The sequence below is a fragment of the Vicugna pacos genome, chromosome 10, assembly GCF_048564905.1.
Source record: "Vicugna pacos chromosome 10, VicPac4, whole genome shotgun sequence".
Taxonomy (NCBI): domain Eukaryota; kingdom Metazoa; phylum Chordata; class Mammalia; order Artiodactyla; family Camelidae; genus Vicugna; species Vicugna pacos.
In genome coordinates this window covers 50,255,191-50,282,386 of record NC_132996.1, presented here as the reverse complement: position 1 = coordinate 50,282,386, position 27,196 = coordinate 50,255,191, and the positions used below count along the sequence as shown (strand labels likewise).

The 27,196-nt window shown below is 37.2% G+C and overlaps 1 protein-coding gene and 1 non-coding gene across 3 annotated transcripts; both read right to left on the bottom strand.

The window, feature by feature from the left end:
• Positions 1–424: 424 nt before the first annotated feature.
• On the bottom strand, positions 425–15,011 carry DEPDC7 (DEP domain containing 7). Of its 2 annotated transcripts, XM_072969756.1 has the most exons (10): positions 14,875–14,927; positions 7,294–7,373; positions 6,983–7,181; positions 5,312–5,439; positions 4,307–4,496; positions 2,460–2,671; positions 1,550–1,692; positions 1,236–1,361; positions 1,057–1,135; positions 425–748 (listed from the first exon to the last, which is right to left on the bottom strand). In XM_072969756.1, exons 3-10 carry the CDS (start codon positions 7,138–7,140, stop codon positions 555–557), a joined length of 1,230 nt encoding a protein of 409 aa, XP_072825857.1. In that variant the 5' UTR covers positions 7,141–7,181; positions 7,294–7,373; positions 14,875–14,927; the 3' UTR covers positions 425–554. The 2 variants fall into 2 exon arrangements, with proteins under 2 accessions (XP_072825857.1, XP_072825856.1); XM_072969755.1 differs by having other exon boundaries at positions 6,983–7,373; positions 14,875–15,011.
• A 9,755-nt stretch (positions 15,012–24,766) lies between these two features.
• Positions 24,767–24,870, bottom strand: LOC116282116 (U6 spliceosomal RNA). Its single transcript, XR_004191592.1, has one exon. It is a non-coding gene; the product is annotated as a U6 spliceosomal RNA (small nuclear RNA).
• Positions 24,871–27,196: the final 2,326 nt, after the last annotated feature.

The following is a 27,196-nucleotide window of genomic DNA, read 5'->3' as shown; positions in this document are numbered from 1 at the left end:
TGACAACTGTTGAAACTGGATGATGAGTACATGACAGTTCATTATTCTATTTTTCCCATATTTATATATATTTTACATTTTCCACAATAACTTTAAGAGATGTTGAAATTTTCAAATGCATTAGGACAGTTCTATTTCTGACTCATCTACAGTTTATGGTAATTGGCAAATTTACTTTATCATAGCCTAAGTTTCTATCTTACATCTTTAAGGATACTTTCCAAGGTACAAACTGCACTCCTATTAACTTGTAGTTACAGACTTCCTTACTGTTTAATTCTTTTTAATATAAACAACGTCATATCATTTAAATTCCTATAATGTTCTATAAATTATTGTGCACAATAATTATAAATCAACTCACCTAAAAGAGGTCAATACTTAACAGCAATACACCATCTGATACTCAGTTTCAGACACAAAAGATTATAAAAAAAAGTTTTATTAAGTACATTTTCATATTTGGAAGAACATTCAGTATTACAATGTGATTGGATCTTTAGGATACATAATTTACTCTTAAAATACACAAGTTATATACAGACATTAGAAACTCAGTCCCCAAAATATTCAATAAAGATGTTTGGGTGACACTTATAGAACTGCCCTAGCAATTTTTTCTTCTCTTTGGCAGACAGTTTTGAATCCTCATCAATATTTTTTAGTAAATTCAGTAGTTCATCCTTGGTCGTCATCTTTGTATGGTCAGAATAATCACTTTGATCAATTCTCTGGCAATAAAAATATCCTTAAAGATTAAAAGTAAAAAAGCTGAGTTAATGAATCTATTCCTCAGATTTAACTAGAAAAATCAACCAACATTTGTATATTTACATATTTTTCCCCATTTTGCAAAATGCATGTAAAGATGCTAAGCACTGCTGACTTTCTCTGTCAAGTTGCTTTTTGACAGAAGGAAGCTCTCTGCTAAGTCTGGATAACTCTGAGGAGCTCGTTTAGAGTCCAGTTGAAATTAAAGTGCAAGTACTACAGCAAAACACTTTCAAATAAACAGTAGAAATTTATATTTGTGAGAAGTAATATTTCTCAGATTACCCGTGTCTCTATTTGGATCTTTTCCTTTCTGAATGTCCATGAGCTTAACACTGACAATTTTATGTAGAGTTCCAGGAATCTTAAAAAAAAAAAAAAAAAAAAAAAGGAATGGAACATTATTCAAATGCCCTTTAATCCAGTGATCTATTACATATACTCAACTACTTTCAGAGTTTTACCTTAAAAACATCTTTTTGATGATCCATTAAAAAGAGTACCAGAAGATCAGTTTTGCCTTTGGATAAATTTTTATTGTCAACAATAGCTTTCGAGAATATCCTTTTCACAACCATTCGGTTGTCACTCTATAAAACAAAACACACCCAATAGTACATATTTTTAAGAATAAGTGTCAAATAAAAGGCAATGTTAACTATTAATAGCTATTATCCATTTCAGCATACTTGATGCTGACAATGGAATAATGTTAACACATGCATCTGATAAGTATTAGGGATACTGAATACAATTAACATTTAGACAAAAGACTTACTTCTTTCTGTAATTTAAATTCAGAAGGATGTGCTGCAACAGCCATGAAATACAGCAGTCTTCTAAATTCCTCTCTATTTTGGGAATCCAGAAGCTTTAGAAAGAGCTGAGTAGCTTCTAATGCTATTTCAGTCTTCCCATTCACTTTAGCCAAAAGAAAAAATGCTTTTAATTTTGACCAAACACGACTGTAGTAGAGGGAACAAAATTCAAGTTAAAGCTTAAGCTAATCAGTAAACTCATCCTAAACTATGCTCAAAAGCAAAACAAAACAAAAAGACTAGGAATTATAATGAATGACCAATACCATCATGAAAGCCTATAGTCAAACTGGCAACTAAGCTCTAAGTCCTTGTCATATACAAATCTTAAGATGTTAAATCTAACTCTTGGCTTTGTAAATAAATTTCCAGCCTATGTTTTTCAATAATTCAATACATTTCAAGGGTGCCTATGTGTACAGTACTTATATATATCCAACTCTACCTGAGAAAAATAGAAAGGATTTTCTGAAACCTCCAGTTTGTTTTCAACAAACCATGTGGAAGAGTCTGGCTCACTGGTACAAAGCAGAGTGTCTGCTATCTTGTAGAGAATGAAGGGGGAATGGTGATAGCGCTGGTAATATTTGCTGAAAAAGAGAAAACTGCTATTCTATGCTTATTAAGCTTCCAGTGAATGAGGGCAGCATTCTCCTGTGGCAACCAGAAGTCCCTACATAACTTCAGAGCTTATTACAGCCTCTTTCCAAGTGAGCCCTAGAAGTTTTAGAATAGACATACTTTCCACGGATTAATCCAGATCCACTCCCAACTTGAAGCAGTACCATTTTGGTTAATTATGAGGACAAGTTAACTTTTTCTTGTTTCCTCCAAAACAGAAATTCTAGTATCCAGTAAGATCTTACTTACCTAAGAGTTCTGCAATTCCATTATGAACATCAGATAAGTGATTTAACAGAGGTTCCCTACTACTGTAATGTCTGCCAATGGCATCAAACAGAAGTTCTTTGACTAAGTCTATTCTATCTGGTTGCTCAGGAAAGTTTCTGCTTATGTCCACAACCATCTGGTCTGGAAGGTATTCCAAGCAGTCAATTGCTGAAGAGAGCCACTCATCTTCCCTACAGGTGAAAAAAAAGATTAAAAAAAAAAAAACGGAATAACAAATACACACACAGTACCTAATTTCCTAGCTATTTCAAGTTTGCTACCAGGATAAATCTCTATAAACCGAGATAAAGATACAAATAATTCCTTTTAGTATATAGCTAGATCATATATCACAGATAAAAAGTTAGGTCTAATATATGTCTTCCTTTTCTTTTTTTTTTTTTTAAAGAGAAAACAGAAAGCTATCTGCTATAATACAGTGCTGAAAAGAATATTAAAATTCAAACTCTACTCCTTAAATTTACTATGGAGGTCCAGAAACTCTAGGTTACTTGTCTAGAGTCCCAGGCAGGACTGGATCCCAGATTTGACTTTAGACTAGCATTTTGCTAATACAGTGTTACTACTTCAGAACTCTGTATGATCTATCATCTCTGACTTTGGCTAGAAGAGAATAAAGGGAGATAAGGTAGGACTTCAAAATAATTATATATTAATTACCATTTCTAATAAAATGCCAGGTAGGTAACTTTAGAAAACTGCTACATTCTAAGAAATAGAATGACTAACTTTTAATATTCAATTTGGTAATACATAGTTTTTTGTTTGTTTTAAACCCCACTGCTGGGGACTTGGGAAGGTCTAGTCATCAGCTTCATCATAAGATGTGGACAGATGATCTGCAAGGACAATTTCTGATTCTGTACTTAGAGTAATTATAAACTGTTTTCACATATTACTTTAGATTATAGAAATGTAATGTAAATTCCTGTAGAATAATCAACTTCCTATTTATATACAGAATTCAATAACTAGTATGCTGGGGTTAATTTTTTCACATAAAGTTTTAAGTGACCTTTTGACATTCAACTATTTATTAATAGTTCATTAGAATGTAAAACTGGTGAAGTGCTAAAAATGTAAGTTGTATTCCTTTCAAACATTTCCATCTTCCTAACTGTACTAGAACACTATCTGCTAAGGCAAAATACTTAAAATATTAAATAAGGTAGAAAATACATGATTTTAACTTTTAATAATTTTACTTAGGGGAAGAGTTACAATGTTATAAGGAATATAGAACTCTTCCTTAAGGAAAAATAAAATCATAATTCCCTTAGCACCTGAAAATTAAGCCTTCAAATTTATATTCAGAAGGACGGAGGTCAAAGGTGAGAGCAAGTATTATTTTCTTTATATTTCTTTAATAAAACTAGTTAATTAAAAAATACATATTTAACAGGCAGTCTAGAGGAGTATAGAAGTGTCTATAGTCAAAGGAGTCTAAGAATTTGCCAAATCCTTTCATTTTGTTCCAGGTCCCTTGGAAAACCAGAGGCAGCTCTAAAAGAACAGACAGCCCTACATTTCAGCAAAGATAAGAAGATGGAGTGTAATCATTTTCTTCACTTGACATGCAAGTAAGGTGTATGTGAAACAGAAAAGAATATGAAAAAAAATGACATTTAAAAATCTTGTTTTCTAATTTTGACCAAGGTAATTTTGTTCTTTACTTTTCCCAAAACTGATAATATCAACTAACCAAGCATATCTGATTGTGTATGGACGGAAGAATTCAAAAGATTATCTTAAAACTACTACCTTCCTGCAAACACACTCAAATTATTACATGTATTTCCACCTACTGAGATTCACTGTAAGCCTTGAGAATCCCTCGATCCAGATAGTTCCCGTTGTTGACCAAGTCAGGCTGCCTCTTAGGCTGAGGAACTTTAGGTCTGACCTCTTGCCGATTGAGTAGGGAGTCCAGGAGTGGAAGGTCTATAAGTTGTAGCAGACGCCCAATTGTTTCTTCTTGCCATACTTCATTAATAACTGCACAAGGAAAATGACAAGGGGAAAAGTAACAATTAATAGTTACTACATGCTCACCACAGTATCTGCCTAGGCAGGTCTAAGCTAGTAAGTTTGTGGTACAAAAAGAGAAAAAAAATGAAAGAAAGAAAAAGAGTCAACTTTATGAAGTGGTTTCTTATAACAAAGTAAAACAATTCAAGATTTGTTTAAAGTGTAGGAGAACAGACTTTGGACGACAGAAATTCTTTTCATTCTTGTACTGTAAAAAGCAATATGGCTTGATAAGAGATCAAGTCATATAACATGTTAATAAGGACCTTGGAAGAAAGAATGATTCATTCAGTGTCAAAGCTAGTTTGAAACTATTGGCTGCAGATTATTCCACTCAGGGTTTCCACAACTAGGATGAGGGGAAGTGGAAGTCAGTCATTTAAATCACATTCCACTGCCACAGACAAGGAAAAACATAAGAATCCTGTTAATGTTTTAACATAATTTTCAAATTTTTATTTAACCTAATAAAATCTTAGGGAAAGAAATACCTGAGAGCAGATTTTAAATACATTTTTAAAAATCTGCATGCAAAACATTTCAGGTTTGAATCTCTGCCAGCTGATAGGACAAAAGTCAGTGTTCCAGAATTGCAACACTGATCTATTTGTTAAAGATAATAGACCTCTGTTAAAACTTAATATAAACAGCTTTAATACACAGTGTGCTCTTTCTTTGTGCTTTGAATATTTAAATTCTCATAAAGGTTAAGACTGAAAAATTTTAAATAAGTTTATTTGAAGTTAGTCTTTTTTTTCTTCCTCGTATCATCTTTAGCTTACCTTGTGGTGACAAGGAGGCAGAGAGATTTACATGAGGGGAGGCAGCAGGCTTTAAACTCAGATTTTCCCACAAGTCCTCTAAACTTGCCGATTGGATATCAGATGACTTAAATAATGTATCTGTGTACCTAAAATGAATTTACTTCATAAATTAATGTTTATTAGTGAGCTCACAGAAATATTTTTGTATCTGAGAGCTAAGAGTTTCTAGAAAGTTTATACATTTCAGAACAAAAATACAAATGCAAATTATAAGAGTAGAATAAAATACAAAAGCATGCCACCTTCTTTCTCAAATCTGAATATACACACTCTCAATAAATTCTCCTTTGAGCACTTAGATTTAAGTAATTCAATGACTAAAATTTTAGTCTCCCATTTTAAGATATAATCAAATGTCATCAAACTTCATTATGCTTACTGTCTTTATTAGTTAACTATTTCTGGGGCATTCTTTGGTAGACAGTGCTCATCATTTTCCAAATACAGATCTACACTCCTTTTCCACAATTCTTTCATGAATTTAAAGTTTATTAGAACTCATACAGTGGCAAAACCTGTCTATAAAGACTAACATAGCCTTTATTTATCCCAGTTAGTATGAATATTTTGTTCACTGCAGAAATGTTAACATGTTTGATTACCAGATGCTGTCTCAGATCCCTCTAGGAGTGTTATCTAATATATATATAATCACCTTTCTAAAACCTCCAAAGTTCCAAATTCACAAATACATCTGTTCAGATAAAGCACGTGGACCTACATTTGCAAAGTACTGATTGTGCCATACCTTATCCTTGTATTTCCTTCCTATATAGGGAGGTAAATTTTATCATGATTCAAATACGGAATTAAAAAACTTTTGAGTGTAAAACTCTGACTTTGGGTCAGATGTGAATTATAAGAGCTTCAATCACATGGTCACCTCTAACCAGTTTAGCTGAGGGAAATAAAAAGGAAAAGTTGTTTTATTTCACAACAAATAACTAAGTTAATTATGCACTTAACACCTACATCCACTTTAATCACTGGGTCCTACAATTCTGTCCCCCAGCCTCCCTTTAAATGATTCCCACTTCCCCACTGCTGCCTACCTCACCCTCATCTGCAGACAGCAATACTGCAATAGCTTCCTGCCTAGCTCTCCCCATTAGGCTGTCCATATAGCTGCCAGGAAGACCTTTCTAAAGTACAATCTCATCATGTTTAAAGGCTTTCTGTGGCCTCCCCAACATCTGTGTGATCAAGTGCAAATTCCTTAAAATGTGCTATGAAACTAAGCATTCTGACTCCCACTCCTTCACATCTGTTATTTTCTGGATTCTAATGACAATCTACCTGCTTGCCTTCACCTCTTCTGCTCTCACGTCACTTTGCATATAAACTCTCTAATATTTCTTATACTGTAATTTTAACCTGTAACATTTTTTATACTATGCTTGTAACCTGAAGCACAAAGGCAAAGTTTGATTGTTTTTGCTAAATATATAAACAGACAAGAATTCTAGGAGATATTAAAAAAAATTCACTCTGCTTTATCAAATTTACCCACAGACTCAGATTTTAGCTTGATTTACTGTTTCAAAAATAACAAAGATAGTCAGCATCTCATTAAAATGTAGACAAAAATCCTGCCAATATCCCCCTGATATTCTAACATTATATACTAACCTGGAAGGTGAATATCGTTTGTTCTCTTTGCCTAGTTGACTGTTTTGGTTATGCACCTTTGTGAATCTGTAAAGGCTGCAACTACTATCTTCAAATGTAGGTTTTTTGTCTTTTCCAAAGACTTTGGTTGAAACTGCTTCAAACACTTTGTAGTCCATAAGTGCTTGACACACTCTCACCACTTTGGCCCGAGGAATATCTGTATCACCAAAATATTTATTCTGAATTAGGTGAGAAAAAATGACATCTACAGCTTCTGAACCAACAAAACAGTCACTGTGTCTTTTTAAATGGTGCCTTCGTTTTTTCACCTCCACTTGTGTTTGAAGAGTGTTTATAATGCTGCTCCACACATATGTGGCTCCAAATGGCTTCTGGGCTACACTGAAACCTGGAATGGGAAAAAAAAAAAATCAGAGTCACCTTGCTTATTTGTTATAAGGTCTAAGCAATCCTTAAGCAAAAAGAGGCATTCTCCAAAGTTATTAATAAGGAACAATTATGAGGGCAGCTTGTTATTGAAATACAAAATTATTAGTAGCAATTCGTCAGAAAATTTAGTGCTTACTATATGCTAGGTTTCTTTCTTTAAGAGGAGGTACTGGGGATTGAACCCAGGACCTTGTCTATGCTAAGCATGTGCTCTACCACTGAGCTATACCCTCCCCCATGCCTATTATATGCTAAACACTGTTCCATGTGCTAGGATACAACAGGGGGCAAAATAAAGTCCCGCTCTTACGGACTGACACTTTGTGAGAAGGTCCAGATAATATGTATTATCAGTGTTAAGAAAAAAAATATAAAGCCAGGTAAGGAGAGAATGCTATTTTAGATGGGATGTCAGGAAAGACCTCTCTGACAAGGTCATCTCTGAGGACAAGCCTGAGTAAGAGCAGGTGGGCAAGCTGTGCAGTCATCTGGGGAAAGAGCAGAGAAAACAGAAAGAGCTAAGTCTCTGAGGAGGGGGTATGCTCTACTAGAGAACAGGAAGGAGGCCACCATGAGGGAGAGAACAGCAGGAAGTGAGATCAGAGTGAAGATGGGGTTTGGAGTCGGGGGTTGGGGGAGTGCAGATCAAGCAGGATCTTGTGGCAGTTACCAATTATGTGCAAGGAATTCTATTAAGTGCCTTCCATAAATGATCTAATCTTCATAGCAACCCTATGAAGTAGACATTACCTCTATTTAAGAGATGGAAAATGGATCCAGAGGTTAAATGTAACTTCCAGATGATATATTATAAGAGGTGGTACTGGGATTTGGTTCATGGTCTATATGATTTCAAAGCATTTATCAGTCAGATAGACAGATAGATGTATAGTTATAGATATATACACACACAATGCTTGTTGGAATAAACTAATATTTTTAAATCTTCCTATTATGCAATCTCATGAGTTAGGTACTTTGTAAGCAGGGTAAACTAATAGTTTGGTTCCTGTCCAATAGGACCTTATAACCTATTGCAAAGCTAGGAAAACCAAAGAAATAAAGCAAGATTTTAGCCAAACAGAAAAGAAAACATGCTTTCAAAGATGTATCGTATTTTCCCTCACTTTACTAAATTGATATTTGGCACAAATACAAAGGAGAAAAGGGGAAACAAAAGAAAATAGGAGGGGGGAGGGTGTAGCTCAAGTGCTAGAGCACATGCTTAGCATGCATGAGATCCTGAGTTCAATCCCCAGTACCTCCTCTAAAAAATATTAATAAATAAATAAATAAACCTAATTACCTCCCCCCTCAAAAAAAAAAAAAAGAAGAAATAAAGAAAGAAAATAGATTTTAAGTTCTAGTAAGCTGATGGAACCAAGTCAAGCTAATGGAACTAAGTCGAGCTAATCAACAGCTTGGTGGCTAGCTGGCCTGCTCTCTCTTTTTATGTAAACAGGGTAAGCCTTTTTATGTGTTACACTTTTTAATGATCCTCTGAATATTCAGTGGTTTTAATTTTTAAGCCCCCCTTTTTGTTAAGTACATAACATCTTTTATTTTTATATTTTGGCAGAGAAGTTGAAAACGGATTACTTCCCTTAAGATAATCTAAAAAGGAAAACAGTATGCATCAGCACAACAGTAAGGAATACAGGGAATTATAATTAAAGAAACTGCCACCTGAAATTACTTTCCTGCCTTTTTTAGATAAAAATAAATGTGGAAGATGAAAGCAAAGGTAAGTTTCTGAAGGACATTAAGACTCCACTCAATGCACTAGAATCATAAATATTAAGCAGGTCATTTGGAATTCATCTTTTGTGTTGCAGTAAATACAGGGAGTGTAGTGAACCACAGTGTATTCACTAACCGTGTAATTTTGTAGCTACTATAAAAATTACCAATATATATATATACACAGAAAACCCTTTACTGCTTGTTTGTATATTTCCAATATCAAAAGTAGATGGGTAATTTTACCATCTACCCATTAATATAATGTTACTTTAATCAGCAAGATTGTTTTTAATTATCAAAATTATATTTTAAAATTCCACACACTCTATAATCTATTACTAAACAAAGAAAGAAGTAATTGATGCTAGTTTTCCAAATATGTGAATAGTTTTAAAAATTGAATTATGGAGAATTAACTAGATAAATTCAGCTGAAACTAGATTTACTACTGGTACTATATTTAGTCCACTGAATAGAGCCAGAATCAGGCATTTGATGGAACCTCAAAATACATCCAGGTCATTCCAGGTGTTCTAAACTCAGAAGTAGCTATACTGTTCCCAGCCACAATGACAAGATAAAGGAGGATTAACACTTAATTTTCTTACTTCCTAACATACCAGAGACTATAGATGAGCTTTAAATAAACTTAATGTCTATTCTTTAGTCTTTTTTTTTCAAATCTTCATTATATTATTAATAATAGTTAATATTTGAGTACTTAAAATACGACAAGCTCTGCCTTCTCCCATTTAATCCTGATAAACTTCTGAAATAAAATCCTGAAATAGTTGTTAATAATCCTATTTTGAAGAAATTGAGGTTCAGTGAATTAAGCAAACTTGCCCTCAGTTTTACAGATAGTAAGTAAATACATACCAGCTTTTTCTAGTACTTAAATATATTATAACTAAGCCACTAGATAGTTTAAGCATTAATCTTTCACTGAAGACAGATTACGTCAAAGCCCTTCAAGTGAGTCAACAAGATTAAAGGAACAAACAGAAAAACCCCTAAGATCTGTGTACCCTTAATCAAGCCATTTAAAAACATTCAGTAGTCATTACTCCTAAAATAATACAGGCTATCATAAATTCTACAACATATACTATCCACAGTACATAAGAAAGGAAAATAAGCAAGATTCAAATCTGTAGTGCTCAGACTGCCTATTAAGCACCAATGAAACAGACTTCTGGGCTAGTAATAATATTAAAGATGAAACACATAAATCGTAACAGTTGAGCAACAAGTCATCTAGCATACAAATCCTAAAAGATAAGGCTGAGTCACTTACTAATTTGAGATCAGTAAGATCACTGATGGGTTGAGAGTCTCAGTGATGTGGAAAAGGCTGATCTTCACAGGGGAATTAAGAAATAAAGAATATATTTCCCCATATTAACTTGCTGTTTAAATATGGGCAATCAGGAAGTCTTGCATATTGGATAACACAGTATGAAAGATTAAAGAACAGGTTAGAGCAGAAGAGTAGGCACCTGTGAGCCACACAATGTTTCCAGAGTCCTCCGGGCATGATACAGTTCAGCCCTTTCAGGTCCCCTCTGTTCTTACTGACCATTAACTCCCAACCATTGCATCCTGGGATATTTCCCCTCAAGCACCACCACCCACAGACCCAAACTAGCTCATGTTCATACAGATACTTTAATACACAATATACCTTGGACTTGGCGAGTAAATGTGCCAAAACCCACACCAGGATAACCTGTTTTTTTAATGCTGACTTCACCAGTTAAACACAGATCCCCCACATGCTGGCTTGAGACTTATTTTTATCATCCTCTAAGAGCTGAAATGAACATTGGTATGGCTGACCATGGTCCAGTAAGATGAATTATTGTGACTTTTAAACAGGATCCAAGAGACTGGAAGTATAAAATAAATGCTTTTTAAGTCTAACAATCAGAACTTAACCTTTAGCTTGTCCTCAAACTTCTCCTACATATGAGCTGAATAATTCTTTAAAATTCATCATTATCTACATCTTGATGGTTCCTCGTTTACATTTGGTCAAGCATGTTCTAAAAGCACCATGACCAAAGATCAAAGAGTCTAAGGGGGAGGGGGTATAGCTCCCGTGGTAGAGTGTGTGCTTAGCACGCATGAGGTCCTGGGTTCAATGCCCTGTACCTCCATTAAAAAAAAAATTAAAAAGCAAATTATTCAATACTTGTTAATTATAAATTATTGCCAACTAGTAAAATATTTTAAAGAAGGGTTCATACAGTGGTTCTTAGTGGGTGATTCTACTCCCCACCCCCCGAACCACTGGCAATGTCTGGTGCCATTTTTAGTTGTTACAAGCTGAGGAGGGGGGAGCACTGCTGGCGTTTAGTGGGTAGAGGGGCCAGGGATGCTGCTTAGATGTCCAGGCCTTCCTCACAGCAAAGAAAATGTCAACAGGAGTTCAGGAACCCTGGGTTAACTGAATACTGTTTAGACGTGGAAACTTGTGTTAATGCAGCAGGCACAGTGAGAGAGAAAGGCTCTGTGAACAGAGAAAGACAAGAGTGTGGGTTTCAGAATCCCAGAGAACTAGGTTCTATTCTTGGCTCCATCATTTACAAATAATGCAATCTTGGGCAAACTGCCTAACTCTTCTGGTGCAAAGCAGAGCTAATTCCACTTCTCTCAGTTACTGTGAAGATTATATGAGACATACATGAAAAGTGGTTACTAACACAGGACCCAGAAGTTAACAGATGTATAAAAACTACAGGGGAAACTGTCTCAATCTAGAAAAGCCTAAGGAGATGTGGATTCACTGTAATGTAATATCCTGGATGGGATCTGGAACTGAAAAAGGATGGGAGACAAAAACTCAGGAAATATGAGTAAAAGTATGGACTATCAATATTGGTTCACTAACTGGGACAAATGTACTACACTAAAGATGTTAATAAGGGAATCTGAGCGAAGGGCACACGGGAACTCTATGTACTAACTTTGTGACTGTCTATAAATCTAAATCTGTTCCAAAATTTTTTAAGATTTATTTAAAAAGTAAAAAAAAAAGGGGAAGGTCTCTTTCTTCCTCTGAACTAAGAGGACACAGTTCCAACCCTCAGAGAGATTATCCTTTACCTATTCATACCACCTGGATGATGATTTCAAGCTTTGAACAGTATTCAATCAAATAAAGACCACTAGCAGATAATACGAATGTGACACATAGCAGAAGATTTAACTTTTCATCAGAAAATAGTGAGTATATAGATCCTAAACTATTTAGGATTTGAGAGAATTTTACTTAAGAATTATTTTTTTCAAAAGAAGTTTTAAAGTATTACTCATAGAATTGTTAAGACAAAGGAGAAGGCCTACATTTATTGGACATTAACCAAAACCTCATGAAAAAAGATAAATGCAGAGAACTGTGTTTTGGGTGTTAAAACCGGGCAGCTGTGACTGAGTGGGTAAAACCGCCTATACACCAATACCAATACTGCAACACTTTTACTGCATATTGGTTTTAGTAGTTGAAGTTAGTTTTCCTCTTACCTGGCATTAGAGATGTCAACCTGAGACTGACATTGCCTCTAAAAAGAAGGCTGCAGGCACGTAAACTATGTAAAATAAATCTCTCCTAATAAGAACAATTTTAAAATATGTTGGGAGAACTATCAACAAAAGAGGCATTGGCCCCTGCTTTAATTCATACAGATTAATGAGACAGCATATGGGAAGCACTTTGAGCTCCCTGGAAAAGTGATACCAGGTGAATTCAAAGAATTAGGTTACAGTATAAAAGGAAAACTGGATAACATACCACTCTCTTTTCTGTCTCTATTAAAAAACGAGTTACTAAAGATTAGTGTACAGACTTTATTTCTATATAAATCAGGTCCCTGGTCGTTACAGCCTCTTTAAAGTATGGAAGAGTTACTAATAGGTAGAGAAACAAAAATACAAAGCTGCTTGCCAGAGCACATAGAAAGATAATGGCAAGGAATCAAGAACCAGAGGCTCCTATTACCGTGCTTACTAGGGCTGTGACAAGGCAACTAAAGAGTGGAAGGGGAATTAACACATGACAACAGGTGGGGTTCCAACTGAGGCAAGCAAAACAAGTGAGAAAAGGCAGTGGGGTCCTTCTCTACCCACTGCACCTGGTGTGCAGAAGATAGTGGTCCTTTCCTTGGGTTCAGTCAAATTCTATAACCCACATTTCAACTCTTCCTTCTGAGAGTCATTTACTTAATTTTGAATACATATTCCCTTACACTGTCTAAGAACCTGTTCACAAATGACCAAAGCTCATAACTAGTATTTCAGCTGTTAGAGAAGGTAGGGCACTATATTTTTAATCAGGTAAAATCTGGGAATTTCTTTCGCTCAGAAAGCCTAAAGATTTATCAAGGTTGGGGACGGGGGTATAGATCAAGTGGGTTCAATCCTGAGTACCTCCTCTAAAAATAATTTAATAAACCTAATTAACCCCCCAAACAAAAGACTTCTCAAGGATGTTTCCAATATTATTTGATTTTATATTCCTAAATGATGAAGTATTCCCCTTCGCTTCACAATGTAAAACAAGGAGAAATTCTGAATGCAGCCATCATGTGCTTATCTGAATCCTTTCAACAGGAGAATAAGGTCAATATTAAGATCATTCGCAGAAAAATACAAATGAAAAGTGGTTCTGTATAACAATTTATCATTAGCATTTTAAAGATGAAAAGGAGCATTACTAATTATAACTCAAACATAAAACTGAGGCCACTGAGATGCACCCATTTGACCTACACCAATCCACTGACTACTGTCACCTTGAGGAAGAAGTCAGTTTCACTGTCTCGCTTTTACAAATGAAAAGGTTTTGTCAGATAGGGAACTAATTCCTGTAACACCCTACACTGCAGCTACAGAAAGGGGGAAAAGCTGTAACTCATCCAAAAGGAAAACAAAAAAGCCAAATGTTATTTGGACACATATTTTCTGAGTTGTGGGGTATGCTGGAATTGGAACGTTAGCACTAATTATCCAATTCCCATCAACTGTTTGGACATTTAAAGAAACCAAGATGTTAGCATACTAACATCCTAAGCAAATTGCTGCCAAAGACGTAATTAAGCTGGCAGAAATCACCAACGTCTCTCCTAATGTCACGCAATCGTTAAAAAAAAATCAAAAACTTCTATTCGTTGAAATACTGTTTATCCAGAAAGTATAACTAACAAAAACCTTTTATGCCAAGTTCCTGCCGGTATAACTAAAATACAACAGAAACCTCTCAACGCTCCCGAGAAGAGTCTGGGGAACAAAGTGGGCAAGAGAGGCACTCGGCCCCGGGCCATATTGTGGAGTCAAGGTTTGTGTCTGACACAGGCGGCAAAGAGCAAGACAAGTCCAGATATACCTGTCACCAGTAAAGATGTGGAGCGTATCTGGAGACCTACCGCGAGTGCCTGGCACGCAGCGGGCGCACAGACCAGGGCGCGGTGAAGTTCAGGTTTGGGTAACTTAGTAGAAAGCAAGGGAGCAAGGTCTGCCTTGGCAGCCCACTAGTGGGAGCCGGACGCGATCCGCCCCGACGGCGGGGGCGCCGGCCCGAGTGGCCACAGCTGCGCGGGGCTCCCGGAGGCCGCCGCCGACCCAGCTGTACCTGGCTGGGTCCCCGCCCTAGCGAGAAAGGCAGCCCCCAGCCCCTCCCGGAACCCCCAATGTCCCCGGACGGGATACTCGGCACCTACCGGGAGGCCTCTGCGCGGGGCTCTGGAGTGCCGAGAGGTTTAGCGCCGCCGCCTTCTCCCGCACCGTGGCCATGGCCGCAGTCGCCCGAACTTCGCCGCTTCAGGCCGCGGCACCGCGAAGTGCGCGCCCGCGCTGCCGCCGCCAGTTAACTGGCCCGGGATGGGCGGGGCTCCCGCCAGGCCCCGCCCCCGCCCGCAGACCCGCCGCCGAGCGCCACACGCCCGCAGTCACGTGCCGGTGAGGCTGAGCGTAACCCGAGGCCCCGCGGGCGAAAGAAAGGTGCAGCCCTCGCCCCAGGCCTATCCGGGTGCGAGCGGTAGCCAGGTGGAAGGTATTTCGGTATGCGGGGGTCCCACAAGTCCGCGCCGGGCCCACGCGTCCCACATCCCGCCCCCTTCGGCACAGTCCAGGCGCGGGCAGGGCTACACGCAGGCAGGCTCAGACCAGCTAGATGCAAAGCGCGACCCCACCGTGGGTCAGCTCTGGGATTCCGCCCCCTGTTTAACTGCCTTGGGCCTCAGTGTCCTCACCTGTGACGCGGGGGCAGTATTAGTACCCGCTTCACGGGGTACTGGGGATTGAACCCCAGGACGGCATGCATGCTAAGCATGCGCTCTACCTCTGAACTATACCCTCCCAACCTGCACGGAATTTTTTGATGGAGATGTCACGAACTAATTCATGTTAAGGATTTTAATGGTTGGGTCTGGAACGTAGGTTATTAAAATTATGTCATGGTGATAAATGCCTCGGGTTTTTCACGCATCCCTTCCTGTAAAGAACAAATCTTTATCTTAGCCCAGACTTTGGCCCAGGAGGACAATGTCTAGAGGTCACAGGAGGGTAGCTGGCTGGCCTTGGGGCTGGCTGCCAAGAAAATCTGTTCGGCATCCAAAGTAACTCCGGGTCATGTGGGTAGAGACAGAGCTAGAAAAGAAGGGGAGGGGGGCTCTTAAAGAGAAGTTTAAAATAGGGAACGCGGGGATCCAGTGCTGGGGTACCTCTGAAAAGAGGAGTGATCTAAGAGACCAGTAATTCAACTGCCAGATACTTCCTACCTCCCTACTCCCGCCTTTTTTTTTTTTCAAATTTGGCGATTTTGCAATCATTTTAAACCTTTGGTACATCTAATAAATGCCTTCTTAGGAAGATTCCTCTGTGATTAGGTTATAAATCAGAACAGTTTTTAAGTGGGAATTCATTACTTAGCTTATTGCAGGAAGCTTCTACACGTGGTTGCTTCAAAACACTAAGAAGAATACATACATGTGATTATTTCAAAGAATTCATACTAAGAAGCTGTGACCCTAGGGACTCCAGTTTAGTGGGCAAGACATGGGCAATTACTGCTCCTAAAATTTAGAAAAAGTTGCCAGTATTAGTCTTTTTTTTTTTGTAATGTGCTCTCTCCCCCTGGTGGTAGTAAACCCCAACCTCACCTCTGTTCAAGCCATTTCCTTTGTAATTTCTCAGCTACTGCTCACAGAGATAAGGTACAATTTAGGACCAGTTTCAGGTACCAAACAGACCAATTAACTTTAGTCTATCCCATGCTGTGTAACTGAATGAACACACAAATCTGTTTTCACTACTTGGGAGAAAAAAAATCTCACTCTATTTCTGGAAACAAACCTTGACAAACACTAATATCGGGTCTTTTGAAAAAGGCAGGTGACTTCAGTGACTATTTTGATACTTTATATAACATTTCAAAGAATTATTACCCGCTTGTATTATCTTTGTCTCACCTGAAAAAAAATTTTTTTTGCTTTATTTATTTTTTTTTACATTTTTATTGATTCATAATCATTTTACAGTGTTGTGTCAAATTCCAGTGTTCAGTACAATTTTTCAGTCATACATGGACATATACACACTCATTGTCACATTTTTTTCTCTGTGATTTATCATAACATTTTGTGTATATTTCCCTGTGCTATACAGTGTAATCTTGTTTATCTGTTCTACAATTTTGAAATCCCAGTCTATCCCTTCCCACCCTCTACCCCGCCCCCCCCCCCCCCCCCCCCCCGTAACCATCCACATTCTATGTACCCTGGAGACCTAATTCAAATCCTGCCTCTTCACTGGACAGGTTTTTCCAGATTACCCTGATATATTCCCTCTCTGACAGACCCATGGCACTTACCAAATACATTTCTATTTAGGCCCTTGTTGTATTGATACTACCTAATTATTTCAACACACACATCTTGATTGCCTAACAAAGTTGGAAAACTGTCCAGGGCAGCGAGCATATCCTAACCTCTCAGATTTATTTCAGTATCTGTTGTGTTGGGCACATACCAGATGTCTTATATAATGATGATTATCCTCATTAAAATACAGAGATTTTTAAAAAATATCAGCTTCATGCTCTTTAAAATTTAATGCTTAGATATCTCTAGCAAAAAAAAATTAAAAATCCCTCTCATATCTGGCAAGTATCACAATCAGACAGTTTATGACATAAAAGAATATTTCTTCCATCCCTTTCTGGATGAATCTAGTATACTATAAAACTACTATAAAACAGCATGCACCTAGGTAACTTTTGCAGGGTTTTTTTTGTGTGTGTATGTACTTTAAAATCATTTTTATTGATTATTTCTCAAACAAATATGTCAAGTTAATACTCCATTTAACAATGGGAAGACTTCACTGGGTCTAACTTATCTAAGCCAATCAAGAGGTAGGAAACAGAACTAGTTGATAATTCACCAGTCTGTTCTGGTGCAATCCTGTATCCACAGACACTAAATCACCTCAAAACAAACAACCTGCACTGCCATTCTCTCTAACAATGTAAACTAGAAATATGAATCGAGAAATGTAAAAATTAAAAAGTGATGAATAAAAATCTTCTGGAGTTTTTGAAAAAATTTTGGTATTAAGGTAGCAATTTAGAGTCATCTTTTCACTGTTAAAATGTGGAAAGTGTAATCTTTAAATTTTCACCTCAATTTTGGCTAAATCAGACTTCAGGCTTGTATCTGGCTCCTTCTCCTCAATCTCAGTTTCTGATTTCCAGCTTCTAGGGTGGTGTCCCTGAGAACCTCCATCGTTTTTTAAAAATCGTGGTAAAATACACAAATCTCCATTATTTACCACTGATAATTAAAAAACACCAGAGATAATGCAGAATGTCAGAGAAGAACATTTTGAGAAATAGTCCTTTAACACCTCACAAAATTTCCTTTTACCTGATGGGACTTTTTTCATGGAATGTAAGTTCCAAGACCTCAAGGATTTTTGTCTTTTCACTGCTGAATCCTCAGCATTTAGTTCAGAAGCTGTTCATAATTGGCTCTTAGCAATTGTTGTGAATGCCTGAGAAAATAAAATATTTTGGGTGCACTTAAGTCTCAGTAAAAAAATACATTTCAAATATGTATACAGTTTTCTGTATGCATAGTGTACATAATGTAATGATACATCCTGAGTTTTTTAGAAACGAAGCATATAATTTTTAATGTAAATTTCTATACAACGTTACTCGGATACTTATATAGTGTGTGAAATAAATTAGTATTAATAATGAATTGCCATTCATGTGAGTTTGAACACAGGGCTTTTAAAATGTTCTTATTAGTCGAAGGCTATGGGTGCTATAAGAGAATTAGAATAAATCATGTTTACCATAAATACTTTGTAGAAATATTCTAGTTATTCACATCCACCCCCTTTGTCACATAAACTGTAAGTCAACAATGACCCTTCTCATGGAGTGGTGAAATAGATTAGATGGTTGTTTTACTCTCATTCTATACAAGTTTCAATTAATTAAACACTGATATATATCATAACCAATATTTAGAACATAATAATGTCTGAGTAAAATTGTGTGACTACTTTGGGCTGGTAAACTAATAGAGATAAACTGTGACCACTGTTATCATAGTTTTACTGAGGGCCTTAGAATTTGGCTTAGATTGACCATTTTCTCTTTTACAAATGGAGTTTCTTTTTTTTTTTCACCCACAAAATTGATATAACTATTTTTTTGAAGTAATATGTGCAAAGTTGAAAAAAATCACTGAATATTTAAATATAGAGATTTTCAGATTTATAAGCATTTAGCTTCTTTAGTTGAAAAAAAAAAAAGAACTTGAGTTATTATTATATTACCCAAGAGTCAACATCCAGTAAAGGATAGCTTTGTTGATAGTTACAAAATACTAAGCCGAGAACTTGTTTTCCAGAACATGACACTGAGTATTTCTCCTGTCTCACTGACTGTTATTCCTCAGTCTCCTTTCCTCTGATACCTCCTCTTCTCCCTGCCTTGTAATAATGTTCAGGTGTCCCAGAGCTCAGTCCTTGGTCCTCTTTTTTTTTTTTTTATCATTTGCTCCTTCAGCCAGTCTCATGTTTTAAAAAACTATTTTGAAGGCTCTCTAAATTATTATCTCTACTGTAAACATTTCATTAAAACTTCAGCCTCATTTATCCTGCTGGCAACTCTACATATCCACTTGGACATCCGGTAGGCATCCTAAACTCAACATGTCCAAAACCACACTCCTGATCTTTCCCCTCTAAATCTGTTCCACACAAACTTCCTCCAGCCAAGTTAATAGCGACTCCCAACTCGAGTAGCACAGGCTGAAATTCTTGACTCCTCCTTTTCTCTCGCTCTGCACCCACACAATTCATGAGTACATCTGTTGGCGCTATTTTCAAAATATATCCAGAATTTTACCATGTTCCACTGTCTCCATTCCTATTACTTTGGCCTGAATCACTGTCATCTCTTGCCTGGATTAGTAGAGTAGCTTTCAAACTGGTCTTACTTTTCTCTTTGTCCCACCCTTTTAAGCAACTAGAGTGGTCCTGCAAACATAGAGAAGATTATGCCACAGAGCAAACCTCTGCAAAGTCTACCCGCACTCTTCCCTCTCATCATTCCACTCCAGCCTGTTCTCTTCACACAGCAGATATTTTCCTACATTAAGGGGCTCTGTACAGCTGTTCACTCTGCCAGCAGTGCTCTTTTCCCAAATAAACACATAGCTAACTCTCATATTCTTCAAGTTTTGGTTTGAACATCACCTTCTCAATGAAGATGTCCTTAACCATCCTGTTTAAATCCTGGACTGATGATGACCTTATGTCCCATAGTTATTCCTAGCTCTCCAGAGCCTCCTTATCCTGGTCTTTTCCTCTTTTTCAAATTTCTTAGCCCTTTCTTTTTTTTTTTTTTAATAATAATAAAAATATTTTATTTTCGGGGAAGTAATTAGGTTTATCTATTTATGTATGTATGTATTTATTTTTTTTAACATTTTTATTGATTTATAATCATTTTACAATGTTGTGTCAAATTCCAGTGTTCAGCACAATTTTTCAGTCATTCATGGACATATACACACTCATTGTCACATTTTTTTCTCTGTGAGTTATCATAACATTTTGTGTATATTTCCCTGTGCTATACAGTGTAATCTTGTTTATCTATTCTAAAATTTTGAAATCCCAGTCTATCCCTTCCCACCCTCCACCCCCCTGGTAACCACAAGTCTGTATTCTCTGTCTGTGAGTCTATTTCTGTCCTGTATTTATGCTTTGTTTTTGTTTGTTTGTTTATTTTTGTTTTTGTTTTTTAGTTTCCACATATGAGCGATCTCATATGGTATTTTTCTTTTTCTGGCTTACTTCACTTAGAATGACATTCTCCAGGAGCATCCATGTTGCTGCAAATGGCATTATGTTGTCGGTTTTTATGGCTGAGTAGTATTCCATTGTATAAATACACCACCTCTTCTTTATCCAGTCACCTGTTGATGGACATTTAGGCTGTTTCCATGTTTTGGCTATTGTAAATAGTGCTGCTATGAACATTGGAGTGCAGGTGTCATCCTGAAGTAGATTTCCTTCTGGATACAGGCCCAGGAGTGGGATTCCTGGGTCATATGGTAAGTCTATTCCTAGTCTTTTGAGGAATCTCCACACTGTTTTCCATAGTGGCTGCACCAGACTGCATTCCCACCAGCAGTGTAGGAGGGTTCCCCTTTCTCCACAGCCTCTCCAGCATTTATCATTTTTGGATTTTTGAATGACGGCCATTCTGACTGGTGTGAGGTGATACCTCATTGTAGTTTTGATTTGCATTTCTCTGATAATTAGTGATACTGAGCATTTTTTCATGTGCTTTTTGATCATTTGTATGTCTTCCTTGGAGAATTGCTTGTTTAGGTCTAGCCCTTTCTAATACATATACTGACTTCTAAAAAATATCTACTGTTTATTGTCTGTTTCCTCCCTCTCCCCCAATATAATCTTCATGTGGACAAGATTCACTGACATCTTGACCCACAGTAGGTACTCAGTGAACATTTGGTGAATTAAAGAATGAAAAGTCCACCCCTCCTTGGTGTTAGGCTCTCTTACTTACATTTCAGAATTGTCCTGTGGGCTCCATTTTGAGTTTTTTTGATTCTTGAAGGAGGAGAGGTCTATTTAAGTCTAATATTTGCTTAAAAAGAGGGGGAGGAGATCCTCTTTGGATCTCCACATTATACACTGCTGGGTTGTTCAGTAATTTCTCTCCAGTCTGTAAGCGGGAGAGCTCATCGTGTAAGGTCTATAAGGTCTACTAGATCTACAGTACAGTCTCCTGAGAGTTTCGTTCTTGTGTTTGGTGAAGTCTCTGTACCAGGGTCAGCTTTCTAACTTTTTATTTGGTCCACCTTCTGTTCCACATAGACAGTGTGACTATATTCCGTCTCTCTTATTGCAGAAGTAACACATCACCTGCTGGCTTATGTTTGCTGTGGGCGTGCTTGCCCTGAAGCTTTCCAACTCCTGTCGTTTTTGAAGGCTTTTTAAATGTGGCCTTCAGTTGGACTGCTTTCCTAAAGTCTTGTGACCTTATTCTTCCTGCCACTCTATTCCACTGAATCAGAGGTTGATAGTTGGATTCTGCCAAGATCTCCTCTATTTGTTTAACATATCAACATCCTGTGGTTTTTTTTGGAAGAGAAGTTGAAGTTCCTCTCTGGTTTTTTTTTAATCTAGTCTTGTTCAACAGTCCATGTAGCAGAATCTTTGGAGCATTTAGATCATACCTATTTATTGATGCAGATTTTTTCCATGTTTTTAAGTTCTTTTGGCCTTTTCAGTTGTAGTTTGGCAGGAGCCAGGTTATAAACTGGTGCTAGGAAGTCCACAGAGTATATCATTTAATAATTACCAGTAGGATATGTTCAGAAATTTTCCATCTCTTTTGCACTTGGAAATAAGCTCCCTAATGACTTCAGGATGCAGCTAGATTTGGGGACTTCTAGAACAGATCATCAGTGAGGCTTATATTTAGGATTTAGAAATCTCGTGCTGACTACAAATTTACCTGAGAGCCTTAAGCATACACTCAATTTGTCACCACTTAGCTTTTTTTTTCCTGACAGTTCCTTGTTTTCAAAACCCAAAGGCATTACCCAAAATCAAGATACTGCAGACATCAAATTATCATCACTGCTTGAGAGGTGTGAGACAAAGAATTTTGCCTACCTTTTCAGTAAACAAGACTGTTACCTGACATTTCAGTATTTTTTGAATGGATAAATGATTAAATTCCATAATTAAGATCGAATGAAGCAGAGAATATAGCTCAGTGGTAGAGTGCATGCTTAGAATGTATGAGGTTCAATCCCCAGTACCTCCATTTAAATAAACAAACAAACAAACAAACAGACAAACCTAATTACTGCCCCCCCACAAACAAAACAAAACAAAACAAAACAAAATGCTGCTAAAAAAAAAGATCCAATGAAATTATGGGACTAGACATTGAATACTAGAAAGAATTTTCCTCCTTGAAACACTGAGAAATTATAAGGGAAAAAGTCTAATTTGAAACACCTGTCAAAGATGACTGGCTAAAGGAGTTGTGGTATATTTATACAATGGAACACTACTCAGCCATAAAAAAGAATAAAATAATGCCATTTGCAGCAACATGGATGTACCTAGAGATTGTCATTCTAAGTGAAGTAAGCCAGAAAGAGAAAGAAAAATACCATAGGTATCACTCATATGTGGAATATATATAAAAAAAAAAGGACACTATGAACTCACCTACAAAACAGAAACATATTCGCAGACATAGTAAACAATTTTATGGTTACCAGGGAAAGGGGGTGGGAAAGGATAAATTTGGGAGTTTGAAATTTACAAATTTTAGCCACTATAAATAAAAATAGATTTTAAAAAAAGTTTCTTCTGTATAGCACAGGGAACTATCATTATCTTGTAATAACCTTTAGTGAAAAAGAATGTGAAAACAAATGTATGTATGTATATGCATGACTGGGACATGGTGCTGTACACAAGAAATTGACACATTGTAATTGACTGTACTTCAATAAATAAAATAAAGTAGATAAGCACAAGGACCTACTGTATAGCACAGGGAACTATATTCAATTTCTTGTAATGAGTTGTATTGAAAAAGAATCTGAAAAAAATATGTATATGAATTGCTTTGCTGTACACATGAAACTAACATTGTAAATCAACTACACTTCAATAAGAAATAAAAATTTTTAAAAAAAGAATGTTTGACTGAAAATTATATATATAACATGTATATAGTTTATATTTTTACATGTTATTATAAGTATATTTAATCATTATTTTTATCAAATGCAAACATGATACAAAGACTCATACACATATCAAATATGGACCATTGTAGTTTTGCATAAAAACTTTTACTTAAAAATTTTAACAGCTGGAGGTCCTAAGCACAAATAGAAATATAGCAACATCTATTCAAGAAAATGTATGAAAACTGAGTAAGAAAAGCAAGAGTCTGTGGTATTGAGTCCAGACCACTCCCTCCTTCTTCTTCTCAACTCAGCAAGGAAGAGACTGTACTCCAGACTGCTGCAGGGTTCCCTAGTCCCCCAGCTCCCAGTGGGAGGACTTTCGTTCTAGGTGGAACAGAAAATCAGCATTTCTCATTCTGCCCCCAACTCCCCCTTTTGAGGCTAAGTCCTGGTAGGGTATGGTTGAGAGGTGGGGACTCCCTTCTTCTTCCTAGCTCCCACTGATGGAATGGAGGCTCTGTCTTGGGTGTGACATGCTGAGAATACTGGGACCCTAATCATCCTTGCCCTGGCCCATCAAGCATTGATTCCATGCCAGGAGAAACAAGCCAAGAGCTCAGCTGCTCCCCACTCAGCTGCTCCCCTCCCCACTACCATGAGCACTCAGCTCTTAAGGGATGTTATTTAGAGAGAAGCTTGCCATCATGTTCCACCTAGCTTCAGAGCCCTGGCTCAGAAATTTTGTCTGGCAGTAGAAGCAGGTCATATAAAAAAGATAACTACTCATCTCTTTCCAAAGGAAGTGACTTCATTTGCAGCAGCGCATGGAGAAGACCAAGTCTAAGAGAATTCACAAGGACAGTACAGGTTATGGTGAAAAACAACTGGAAGGAGATTCAAGATACAAGCTAAACTGTAGGCTGACTAGTTTTCAGACGAAAATCCGAATTAAGATAGCAAGGGGGAGCCCTCATGGAATCTGAACAAACATTTAACACTGACCTCAGTACTATTCCTTCAAATGAGCCTCGATTAGAGTAGTTTGTAGGGCAATTTATGCCCAGGATAAATTGTTAAAAACAAGAGCGCAATCAGCTGGAAATTAGTGAAGCTTAACACCTGAGCGTGATCAAGGAGGGACAGGATCCATTCTTTCTTTTTAATAGTCAGTTTACAATGTTGTGTCAATTTCTGGTGTACGGCATAATGTTTGTCATACATATACATATATATTCCTTTTCAGATTCTTTTTCATTATAGGTTACTATAAGATATTGAATATAGTTTCCTGTGCTATACAATATAAACTTGTTGTTTATCTATTTTATATATGGTAGGTAGTAAAAATATGGAACACTTCACAAGGCTGCATGTCATCCTTGCACAGGGGGCATGCTAATCTCTGTAGCGTTCCACTTTTAGTACATGTGCTGCTGAAGCGAGCGCTCTTCTGTTTACTTTGGTTTTGATTTGCTCTTCTTTTTCTAATTTCCTAAGGTGGAGGCTTAGGTCATCAATTTTTAGCTCTGTCAAATGGGTCCAGGATCAGCCTATATTCCAGGCCCAATTCTGTTGCCCTGGTGAGCTAATAATCTACTCTCAACGTGGTAGTATTTGTAGATGGAGCCTTTGAGATGTAATTAGGGTTAAATGAGGTCATAAGTGAGGGACACTCATGTTGGGATTAGTGCCTTTATAAGGCACGACGAAGCCTGCTCTCACTGCTACTTGAGGACACAGTGAGAAGACAGCCATCTGCAAGATAGGAAGAGAGCCCTCGCTGGCAGCTGACTCTGCTGGACCTTGATCTGGGACTTCTAGCCTCCAGAACTGTAAGAAAATAAGTTTCCATTGTTTAAGCCATCTAATCTGTGGTATTTTGTGATAGCAGCCTGAGAACATTAACAGTGGTGCGCAGCCTCCAGTTAGTGATGATCTCTCATCTTTCTCATTTGGATGGGAGTGTGTTTGCTCATAAGCAGTAGGGGTGTATTATTTTACTTTTATTATTATTTTTTTAACTTTTGGGTATACTTAAAAAAGGCAAATTTTTACTTTGCAATGCTTTTAATCTTTTTGATAGTGAATTGCTTGCAAACTCCTGTGATAATGTTAATGCATTTGCATTAGTATTGGCTGTGAAAAACCTTAACTTCCTGACTTCTACCGTAGTCAAATAACATTATCTTATAATAAACTCAATGAAGGACTGGCATTGAAAAGACCTTCTGCTGATCGGCCCATTAACAGTTTTTAAGTCATTGATAGAGTCTATGTAAACAAGGCTAATTAAAAAATCTCATTCTGAAGCCAGGTTTTCCGTTAGGCTTGTTGCTAGTGTTTTGGATTCTCTTGCTTTTCTTAAAGACAGCTGCTCTCTGATGATAGCCCATTGACTGCCATAGATTAAGTGGAAGTTACAAACAAGAATTAAGAGAATGGACTCTGGTCTGCTGAGAAGCAAGCACAGTGAGAATTCTGAGTGACTTGCAAAGGGTCGGGACTATAAGAGAGATGTTTTCTTCCAGAGGTAGAAGGAGAAAGCAGGGAATGGATCACTGACAATACAGCATTTTGAACTACTTAGAGGCCAGTTTGAACACACTTTAAATTGATTCCAAAGAAACTCTCATTTCTCATCCATCTATTCAACACATACCTATTGAATGCCTACTGTGTAAAAGTCTCCATGCTATTGAAGATATAAAGGTGAAGACTGTGGATACAGACCGTAAGTACTTCACAGCTGACTGATGATACCAGACATGATCCTCATTAATCTTACAGTAGTATCTCAAGATGAACTGAGTGCTACTAGGGTGTGTATGTATAAAATACCTACTTAACGATCGTGATAAAAGTCTTCCAAGTTAGTAAAAGATTGTAAATAGTATAAGGCCACTCTTATTCTGATATACCTCTCTAGGTGCTGCCAAACTGAACTATTCCGCATTCCTCTCAACATTCATTGACATCTTTAGAAGACTTTCTTACCTTACTTTCACGATGAGAAAACAGATCCAGGTTAGGCTTCACACGACATTCCTGAGGACAGAGCTTGTTTAGTGTCAGGACTGAAAACCATTCTCCTGAATATAAACTAAGTATTATGCCTTCTTCATCCAGCTGTTTAAAAGTCCTCTCAATCTGAGGCTCCATGGCTTAATCACTAATGCTTCCATGAAGCCTTCTCTGACCCTCCCCAAGTAATGAACCCGCGTCCCAGGAGTATTTTGTTCACAGAGAGTACATCTAACAGAAACATTCATTTTTTTTTTCACCAGTACTTTGTTCCCTAATTGTTCCATCTGGGGAGTCTCAAGCCCAAAAAACGGAATGTGAAGTCCTGGTCCCTGGGCTCTCTGCGTACGAGGACAAAATGCAGAAAATGATGGCCACTACATTTGACTTTTGCATAAAATACCAGCAATTTTCTGATTATACAAACTCAATATTGTCATTTTCTTCTGATGTTGCAACTACTATTGCTCATTAAGATCATGAATACCTTTATTAAAAAATCCAATGAGTACTTTCCTGTTTTTATCTTTACGTTCCCTGTAACTTCCCGCTCATATATCCAGTTATTCATCAAATATTTAACGAGACCAGATACTGCACTAGATGTTGGGGATGCAATGGAGAGGAAAACACATATAGTCCTATCATCAGATGACAGGATCGAACACGAGAGAGAGAGACCACCAATCCAGCAACCACAACACAATGTGGTAGATCCTACATTAAAGGAATCACAGGGCATATGATCTGG